This window comes from Aulonocara sp. 'chitande type north' Nkhata Bay, linkage group LG12, assembly GCF_057382095.1.
Source record: "Aulonocara sp. 'chitande type north' Nkhata Bay isolate Kocher_YH1m ecotype deep benthic linkage group LG12, A_spYH_male_GT1.1, whole genome shotgun sequence".
Taxonomy (NCBI): domain Eukaryota; kingdom Metazoa; phylum Chordata; class Actinopteri; order Cichliformes; family Cichlidae; genus Aulonocara; species Aulonocara sp. 'chitande type north' Nkhata Bay.
In genome coordinates this window covers 32,462,462-32,473,087 of record NC_141355.1, presented here as the reverse complement: position 1 = coordinate 32,473,087, position 10,626 = coordinate 32,462,462, and the positions used below count along the sequence as shown (strand labels likewise).

General features: G+C 40.3%; 1 protein-coding gene across 9 annotated transcripts in view; it reads left to right on the top strand.

Moving 5' to 3' along the window:
- The first annotated feature begins 754 nt into the window (after window positions 1-754).
- Window positions 755-10,626, top strand: part of kcnt1b (potassium sodium-activated channel subfamily T member 1b) — an 80,794-nt gene continuing 70,922 nt past the window's right edge. For 2 of the 9 annotated variants that reach the window (XM_086315182.1, XM_086315181.1), the window contains exons 1-3: window positions 755-924; window positions 4,453-4,501; window positions 6,149-6,316. In XM_086315182.1, coding sequence (XP_086171308.1) covers window positions 855-924; window positions 4,453-4,501; window positions 6,149-6,316 — 287 coding nt within the window. In that variant the 5' untranslated portion in view covers window positions 755-854. Of the gene's footprint in view, window positions 925-1,315; window positions 2,320-4,452; window positions 4,502-6,148; window positions 6,317-10,626 lie in introns of those variants that run through there. The other 7 variants (XM_086315184.1, XM_086315185.1, XM_086315192.1 and 4 more) reach the window with 5 other exon arrangements.

Below are 10,626 nucleotides of genomic sequence, written 5' to 3'. Positions count from 1 at the left end.
TTCAAGAATAGGTTAACTTTTGGATTGACAGACTTAAAATGTAGATTTTATACAATTCTGAAAAAGAAAAAGCAATCAAGTAAAAATGAGACAATCACAAAATGCTCATAATATGAAAAAGTGAATCAGTGTTTCAAGGGATAGCACCATTTAAGATGATTTCATTTTAACTCATGAGCTTGCTAATTAAATATTAATGTGGAGTAACAGGTGTTAGTCATGGATAAATCATAGCTAAGGCACGGATTTGGAGGTAAAAACATAGAAAGCGCATATTGTTAGTCTTACAGTGAGGCATGGTTCATGTGAAGTGTGTTAAAAGTAACCAATCACAGCTCCTTTCTGAGTTATTTCAATAAGCTGGAGACATCTTTGAAATTTATGTAGACGTTAATCATATCACTGAATTTTTGCAAGTGGCTCAGTCTATTCAAAGTATGCGGGAAATGACTGTAAATGACCCACAGCAGTGACTGTAAATAAAGTGCTTCACCATATTTAATCATTGAGCTTGTGTAAACATCCACTGATAGGAAGGGTGCCTGCTGCGGTGTAAACCAACAAAATCAGACAAATCAAGTGGAGAAGAAAATCTGTGGGAATCAAGATCCTTAGCGAGACTAGTGAGTGAGTGAGTGAGTGAGTGAGTGAGTGAGATCTGACTGCTGGCATGGGAAAGCATAAGAGGCTGTGTGGGCTTTAAAACGATGACGCTCAGAGCTCTTTCCCCTGGAGAATAATGGGCTGAAATGTGGAGAGGCTCAGCACAAGGAACACACACAGAGTAGCGCGGCTTTTCCACAGACACACAGGAACCAGCGGTGTCTCCCCAGTCGTGCCACTGTGCACACAGAATGAATATTTTCTTCAATGTGAGGGGGACAGTTGTGAGGCAAATAGCAGAGGACAGAGCAGCTGTTGCAGGTATGGTTTAACAGAAATACATATATACATTTATGTATGTAATTTTTCCCTGTGTGTTGTAGGAAGATATTGCAAGTGTAAGTTGCCAAGACTCTACACGTGCTGTGTATATGCTCCATAAAATGTTGCTGGATATTGATAATTATAAGGATCAACAAATAACTTAATAATTTTGGGGACTGTTGTGATGTTTTGGTCTTTTCCTGACCAGTATGCAGCTAAGAGTAAAGCTCCCCCCACATGCAATTTATTGTGTGGTAGTGGAAATATAATAGTAGAAGAATAGTTGCACTTTAATGCACTTTTTTTCTCCAAACAAACGTGTTTGGATATATAGGTACATCTGTCACTACCCATTAAATACCACTTCTTAAAAATAAATAAATAAGAGCCAGTCTTTTGCCTTGACATAACTTTGAAAGAATTCTGCGCTGTCATGATTTGGGGTGGGAATAACCGTGACAGCGCAGAACTGCAGAATCTATTATTAGGTGTTTTTTTTTTTTCATTTCACTAAAAGCTCTTTTTAAATTAGAAATTTCCTGTCAGCATTAAACGCTTCAGTTTCCTCGGCAGACGACGAATTATTCCAAGGTTGTCCGGTAGGTGGCGAGGCACCGGTGGTGACTTCAGGTTAGGAAATCAGCGCCCCTCACCCGCTGTGTCCTGGGAAGCAAGGATGAGGATGATGATGTTGTCCGGACAGCGTGGAAACCCGGTGGACAGCGCGCTTACTTGATGTGTTACTTCATATGCGTAAGCAGACGTTACATGGCAGGAGACAACAGCGAAGAGAAGCTGTACTTTGAGTGATTCCGAGGGCAAGGGTTGTTATATAACAGCAGCTGACAACGGTTACAGGGGACTGCGAGCTAATTAAAAAGACGAGCGCAAGTTTATCGTTAACTTAACGTCCGTCCTCCTTCCGCCACGAAATGTAGTTCGGCAACAGTGGCAAACAAAGTTGTTGCTAAGCGACAAGGAAGTCAGTCGGTTGTTTTTTGTTTGTTTTTTTTCGCCCATGAATATTTACGTTTAATGTCAGGTGTGCCATAATCGCGTACATGTGATAATGATAATGGCAGGAAGTTAGCAAGTCAGGCTTCGCGCTTTGCCGTCAGGAGACCCTTCTTTGGGTTGATGGGATTTAACTAAACCCCCAAAGCTCACTGTTGGATCCCTTTTCTTCCCACCTCTGATCACAGGAGCTAACTTCCACCCCACAACTCTTGCAATTGTCACTTTCCAGTGATGACATAGCTTTCGCGGGTACTCGTTGTTGGGAAGCATCCTGTGTCGCACACGCAGTGCAGTATGGAGAGCGAATGGAGATTATCTAAATCAAACCTAAGTTTACGATGCTGGGACCTCGGCCAGAAACGGGAGCACAGCCAGGTAAACGAAGTTAACAGGAAATCACAGGGTACAGATGCACCTATGTGTTTTAACGCGTATTAGTTCAGCGAATATCATCAAGTTTATTGTAAAGCTTTGGTGGCAGATGCTGTACCGTGAAGTAAGATTATTATTATTTTCTCTGTTATTTATATTGTGTTGCCATAACATCTGTGGTGGACGTAAATGCAGATGTTTTGGTTGTCATGAAAATATCATGACTGCATTTCTGCGTTATGTATGTCTGTATTAATTGTATCTGTATTAAAGCTGAACCCTTGGTAATTGCAGTGAGGATGGGCTGATTCGCTGTGGTGGAGAGCATTTTTCTGCCATTGTTCATCACTGCAAATCAATACAGTTATCAGCTTTATATTGATGCTCAGTGGGCTCTTCCAGGATTCCATTACCTTCATTCATAGGGGCCACTGAATGCCTTGATTGAGTCAGAAAATAATGTGAGTTTGCTTTAGAATAGCATCATCAGCTGGGGAAATCTTGGTGTCCTGCCTCTCTGTGGAGGTTAAAAACGTTTGAAGAGTCAATTCCGATGGCTCAATCATCCAACACCTTAATAAGTAACCCGCCCCCATTTTTCCACTAATTAAAAGTTTTGTTGTCACTAACAAACTTTTTTCAAATGTGGAATTTTGATAAATATGTTTCACAGATGATGGTTTTAATCACAGATTTCCTTTTTTTTGCTTGCAGACTGTGCTGAGCATTATGTCTAGATATTGGTCTCTGCATTGAAATCTGAAAGGCAGTTAGTCTCATCTGACCTTTTGAAATACATAATTCTGAAGAAGACGATTGCAGATTTTTACAGCCATTGTAAGTCGAATTTGATTCTTTTTAGTCTTCTTCTCGCCCTGGTTCCCGTTATTTATTTAAAGACGAGTTTTATGCCTTCCCTGCACATGCTTTTCCTCGCTCCATCTGCTCTTTTTGGTCTGAATCCACGACATTCGCTCCATTAAAAGGAGACACTCTCTTACCGCAAGCGACTCTTTTTCCCTTTTATTGTGGTCACTTTGCCTCCTCCATTAAGTGAGCTCTCAGAGGTCACAGGCTCTGTATTTTTTTTTTCTTTTATACTGTATGGGGACGTGCTAATTTTACTTGCACAGCTGAATGTACAGTTCTCTGTCTCTTTTATCTTGTCATGTAGTTCTTCTTAACTTCTGATGTCTCCTAAAGTAAAGAACACATTGAGAGTACTATATTCTTTATTCTTCTGCATTCACCTCCTTTTGTTTCTGGTTTTGGCTTTCTTTCCTCTCCACCGTACTCGCGGTCATAACCCATCTCTCTTTTCTCTGTCTGCCCTTCTGGGGGACTGTGCCTTCACTGTTAATAAGGGAGATCATGTTTCTGGTTGCTATTAGCCCACTCAAGATTGCCCACACCGTAGTATGAAAACCACAGACACACACTTAGCTCTGTATTACCCACTTATTTTCCCTCTGTAGACAGTTTAGCAATAAACCAAAGGCACATCAACAGAAAGTCTAGGTTTATCTTTTAGCTGGAAATGTAAAAAAATGTCATGGAAGTGCAGACACGGATGCCCATCTTGTTCAACCAGACAGATGAAGCTTTGGTATATTGAACCTACACTGTATGTATTTAAGAACGGTCTTTGTCCTGTTTCTGAAATGACCTTCCATCTGTTTGTTTTGCTTCATGGGCAGAAAAAAATGTGCTAACAGCATCTTGACAAGGGAATCCCTCCTCACTATTGCAAAGATTAAAATGTACACTAGGGTGCCTTTAATAAACACATGCAGATAGTAGCTGATTAACCCACTTGCTGCTTTCCACTTTATGAAAAGATGCAATATAAAAAAGTTAAGCACCATCGAGTGGAGATGTTGGAGAGGGACAACTCGGTAATATCAAACTGTACCCTTGCATAAATGTGTTGGTGTAATCCTGCTCTATGTAAAAACCAGAAAGTTTGAGAGTGCGCACTGATCTTTGCGTGTAAGCTGTGAAACAGGCAGTGGATGTGATCGACCTCTTTCAAAAGGTCGTAAGAGGAGAGTTTTTATAAGTGTTGTTTAATCTCTCTTTTCCCTTTTCTCTCTCTCTCGCTCTCGCTCTCATTCATCATTGATGTCCCCCTGTAAGAGCCAGTGATGAACCCTCCACGCCGATCGTCGAGTTCCCTCGGTGACAGGTAACTTCCTGAAGAACTTCCCTACATGTGTTACTGTGTGACAAGGTGGAAACGCATGCAATAATTAGCCACAATATTTGAAAAAAAAACAGCTGCTTAATTTTGTGTAAATGCACATTGTTCTTTGAAAATGGTCTTTACCTGTAGTGTGCCTCCACTACTACTGCTCCATAGATTGCCTTATCAAAATGTAATCTGAATTTTCAAGTTGCTCTTTGCATTCCTTGAGTCATTTTGGAGCTTGAAATGAAAGTGTTTGGGCAAAAGCTTTAAGTGTTGAGTTACCAGCTCATGGAGACTTGCTTCATTTGCAGGCTACATTCATAAATTTGATGGGATTTAAATACAGTCAGCCAAACAGAAAACTAGACAATTTATTACATAAAGCACCACCACAACCACAATAACCTTGAGCTCTAGTCCATGACTTGAATTAGCAGAGCAGAAGCCTTGGAGAGAAGTGCTGACTACAGCTTGCATCCACCTGTTAGTTGCCATAAATTAAAGTTTTGTTTTAAAAAGTAAAATAATAAATGACAATAGGTGCAAGAGAAATGAAAAATGAAAAACATTTTACTTCAGCTTATTTATTTGCACCAATCTCATTTAATCTCAGTGTGAGTCATTAGGCTACTGCATAGTGCTGACATTTAAAGCTGCATTAGTTACTTCTAGTTCCTCCTTTTCCTTGAAACATATTGCATGTGGAGCTGGTGAGAGAGAGCTGATGTGAAGTAGTATTAATCAAGGTAATGGCGTCATGTAGTATTACACTAAGTGTAATATACACTTCTCAGCAATTGTTGCAACAAACCATCATCCTTCTGGCTTCATTTCTAATGTCTGGATTTTAACTGTTGACATTCTGGTTGCAGTAGTTTTTAATTTGACCGTCGTTTTATGTGACCAGGGAAATGTTTATTGGGGATGGACCAATAAGGCCGCAGCTGCAGCAATAATGTATATTGTAAAATGTAAATAGGTTGCATATTCATATGTCGTTCCCTTTCTTTTTGAATAATGCATGTATGCATGTTTGTATGTTTCCTTTAATACAATAATACATAATACAAGATGTTTGTGAAATAAGTCAGTTGCATCAAGTCACATGGTTTAGATTATTATCCATGTCAGGATTTAGGCTTAAAATAGGGTCTGTGTGCCCATTGCAAACCATTTCTGCTTAAGCTGTTTTCTCAGCTGTGTTAGCAGCACAAGAGCTTAATAGCTGGTCAAGAATCTTCATTGTCATTATCAGTGTGCTCAGTGTGTCATCCTCATAAATGCATGTCGTGTTTACTTGGGATTTCATGGAATGGATAATGGGCCTTTTCTGTTTGCTGTGGTTTCCTTTTTGTCCCATGTGAATAAATTGGCATGTGAGCATTACAGTAAAATGTTTGTCATTGTTTCCCCGAGCAACCACCTTTGTGATTGCAGACAAGTGCATTATACAACCATAACTTTCCTCACATATGTTTTAAAACTTTGTAATATGCTTTTTCAATTAGAGCCAGCCTCTAAATTAACAGCGTCACGTACACTTTTGTTGTGTCTGTTCTCAGCTGAATACGTTGTTTTAAAATGTCACCGTTGTATTAGCAGACAGGTTGCTGAGCAGATTCTGCTGTCTTTCTCGTCATGCAGGCCATCCACTGAGACCGTGCAGAAAAACAACAGCAGCAACTCTGGTGTTATTCTGGACATCTCAGCTCTCAAGATGGCCGATGTGGATTCAGGGGTGCCTCCGCTCCCACCTCGTTACCGATTCAGGGACTTGCTGCTGGGGGACCAGACATTTCAGAATGATGACAGGTAGCACGAAAAGCTCTCTTTAAGTTTGTGTGTGTGACATGTGAGAGACTGCCCAGGAATATTGTGGATCTTTTTTGTACAATAACAACAACAGAGAACCTGAAATCTTGCAGTCTTTATTAAGAAGAAGTCTCTCCTAGAGTAAATGACAATAAATTGAGCAAACTGATACTACTTTGGCCAGAATTCTACTGAAATAAGAAAATCACATAAAATAGAATTAGCTGAAAATTCTACTTGTAACAGCTGTAACGAGATTTGTGTTTTTCAGGGTATAGCTGGATTAAGTATATATATATATTTTTTTTTATTTACCCTTGACTGGCGCTACAGTCACCAGAGTGCTGTAGTGTTTGGGAGTACAGTTATCGCTGCGGTTGGAGAGGCAGACCAACAGATGCTGTTTGCTACCCAAGAGGGGAAAAATTAGCCTCAGGCATGGCTGAGTGCTGTGGAGCTCTCCGTGGTGCTGAAATGAAGGCATCTCACTAAAGGATCAGCAGTCCATTGTATACTGGCTTGCAAAGAGGAAACTGGCAGCCAAAGCTTTGTATGGTGGACTTACTTTTGATTTGTCAGAGATTTGTGTGTTAAAATGAACTTTCACTATTTCAACTTGTGAGACTTTATATGAAGGCTTCCATAACGTTTTATCCTCAATGCACTGCGGCTCAGTGATGTTGAAGTTCCTGCTGTAGGTGAATCCAGTTCCTAATCCAGTTCCCCGTTCTACACTATGGAGAAGTATGGAGACGACACCCCCCCCACACACACACACACACACACACACACACACACACACACACTGCTTTGTTATATTTCCTAGTTGAGAAGGGAAGTGATATTAGTTTTCTAGTTTTCACAGCTTTCCTGTTAAAAACAACAGGAAAAAGGAGCAGAACCATTGAAGCTTCCAAAAGACGTGTGGTTGTGTTCTCAGTATTTTGTTCTGTTGCATTTGATCCATTTGAGTTCGAGAAAAAGACTTATGAATACTGGTGGTTATAAGCAAAGACTAAAACCAGACGCTTTGCCTACAATGTTATCTCACAAGGTGTCCAAACACTCTCAGACAATGAGTGAAAATTGCTTAAAGAAACAGGAATGACAGGGGACTTAAGAAGCTTTTTTTGCTAGGCTACAGCAGATGCTGTATCTGAAAACACACTAAATGGCATGACCCTAGTGGTATCTGGAGGTGTCTGACATTCTGCCAGTTCATACTGCAGTTGCCTGGACAAATCAGATGGAGCTGAAGGTGGCAATCACATCTAGCCGGCAATTATGGACAGTGTTTACGTGGGTGAACACGACCTCTCATGGTGTATTCACATAATAAAAATGTGCACCCCTAACATCCAACAAAAGGCAGAGGAGGAGTACAACTGATAGCTTAAATCAGAAACATTTTTTCAGAACTTACCATTAAGTCCTATAATTTCACTCACTTCTCTCCAAGCCCACTCCTTTTCTCCCTATCTTTGTCTAGAAGTGCAGTTGAATCAGACAGCTCCAGCTGCCCACAAACACAGTCAATAAATTAGTTCTCAATTTCTCATTGTCAGCATCAGGATAATCCCAGCTCTAAGGGACATACTGAGAAGCAAATTTTCTTCCAAAGTTAAAATATTGTAATTCCTGCAAGATGCTGATTTCCCTTGATTTGTATATCAATTTGCTTTGCTGCATAAACTCTGTCTGAAATCTGGCCACAAAGAAACTTTGCTTTGCTTAGTGTAATCACAGCATAACAACTGTTGACAGAAAACAAAGCTCTCCCTATCAATGTAGAGGGGCAGTTGCTGCGCAGATACTGATTATGATTAACACTTCATTTTGAGTAATGTTCAAAGTAAAAAGATAGATGTTTATCTTGCCCTAAGGTCCAAAGACTTGGACAGTTTGTCACTAGAGAGTCTGTGCTGCTATTTAAATGAAGTAAAGTTACAATGTGTTTTTTGTTTTTTTCTGGGTTTTTTTGTCAGTACTGTTTGATTTCTGAGGTTTATACGATTTCAATAACTGATGTTTGCTCACAATGAGCCAGACCAAGTCTTAATTAATGAATTGGAATAGATAACTTGCAAATGCTTTGGTATACCACTACCTATCATTTTATTTCTTTGTTCATCTGCCTAGTGTCACTGGGGATCCTATCAGTTAAACGCCATCACTATGTTTTTAGAGAGAAATGCAAGGCATGTGTCTACAGATAACATTTAGAGCAGCAGAAAAATACACAATCCCCACAACCCACCCCCACAACCCACCCCCCACTACACGCACACATGTTTATTGTTCCTGTGTGCTTTCCCAGAGTGCGCAAAGGTTTCCCTTTTACTGCATTAGCCATTTAATGTTGACAAACAAGTCGTTTGAGTGAAAGTGAGATAATGCACAACTTGTGTATAATATATCTCGCTGTATGTTTAACAGTGGAAATGCATGGAAAATATACATGGCAATATAGTCATTAGGTAACATATCTCTTATCTTTTGTCCCGTATGGGTTCTGTGTCATGTATCTTAAGACTGTTCCCCTGCAAATGAATGTTTTGCTGAACATTATTGAATTGCAGAAGGTAATTAGAGCTTGTTGCTTAGCTACCAGCACATGTATGCCTTAGTGTGTGTGTACATATGCATGCACATTCTTGGTGTTTCCACAGAGCCACGTAATTCACAAATCCTGCCAAGAAAAACAGAGGATAACCAAATCCAAACAACAGCTGTAAAATACATAGATACACATGTACATATACACAGGAAATCAATAGGAAAAGCACCAAAAAGTACACTGCTATTGATACTGTCTTATGCCAGTGCAGAGTAATCCCTATTTTCTGATCTCTGGAGTGGAAATTCAAACAGATGATGTCACTTTGCCTTGGGGACATGCTTTTTCTAGCTTGATGATCTTCTGCATGCTCATGGGTTGAGATGTTGACTATTTCCTGTGCTGAACCTTTGTGAAGTCTGAAGCCTGAAAACAAATTACCTCCCAGAGGGAGGAATCAGCACCTTGCTGCCCTGATGACCTTCTGTATCTGTTTTTCTTTCATTTGTCATGATGTGCTTTTAGAGTTAAAGGCAGTGGGTTGCAGAGATAACGCACCAAATAAAGATACATCATTAAGGGAGTCCACCAAGGCACCGGGTTATCAGAAGCACATAAAAGGGGAGGGGGCAGTTTGTTGCAAAGTGAATGAAATATTAATAAAATAATGGCGATAAGGCCATTCACTGCTTATGGCCTTATCGCCAAAAACAAAACATATTAGTAATCTGTTTCGTTTTTGTGTTATCTTCTACAGTGATTACTATCTTGCAAACCATTCTAAGTTTTAATCCACAAAAATGGCTTTTTGGTTAGACGGTGTTCTCTCATGCATGTAGAGTTATTGCTACTCACTTTTATTGGCATAATTTAGATGAGATTGCTCAACTTGCTCATGTTTACTGGAACCTGCTTTGTTGTAGTCGTGTTTTAGATTTGCAAAGGACTGGGGGGAGACAAAAGCCAAATACTAAAACCGTACTTTTTTTGTGCCTGGATGTGAACTCATTTATTGTGGAGAAGTGCCCGAGTGTCACTGTGAATGTATTCTTTGCTGTTTTTCTGTTTGTACGCAAATGCAAATTGTTCAATGTGCGACGGTGCAACAGTATTAAGCCCTTCTGTGCTGTCTATGTAAGTGTTTCCCTTTATTTCCACTCATCTCTGTGTCTGTAGTGTGGATGTGGGCGTACAGTGTAGATGCCTGTGTGGGGAGGAGGGGGGTAATCTCCCTCCTGGGCTGTCATTATCTCCAGGGTTGGGTTTCAGAGGGCCATAATGACGACTTGGTTGTGTGGGCGCTGAAGAGCAGCATTCACACTGAAGTCGAGCAATTTGTGTGTGTGTGTGTGTGTGTGTGCATGCACTAAACAGGTGTTCGTGTATGTGCCCTGAGTGTGGGCACGCTGGTGTATGGACCTGTCAATGTCTGATTATATATCTGAGTGTGTGTACGTGGGTTTATTCCTCAGTCTGTCAGCCAGCTAACCTCAATCAAAGTCAGAAATGGAAACAGCCCACCAAATTCATGTACAAATGCCAATAGAGTTAAAAACAGAGCAGAAGAAAATTAGTTGAATCTGTCTTATCTCTGTGGTCTTTTTTGTGTTTTTGTGTTTTTTTTCTTCTGGCCTCTTATCAAGGCAGGGTCCCCTGGGTGTGAAGCTGACAGGGTGAGTGTTAATCGGTCACCTTATCAACTCGACACATCCTTGTGAGTCAAATAGAGCCACTTGCAGTGGTGATCTAATAC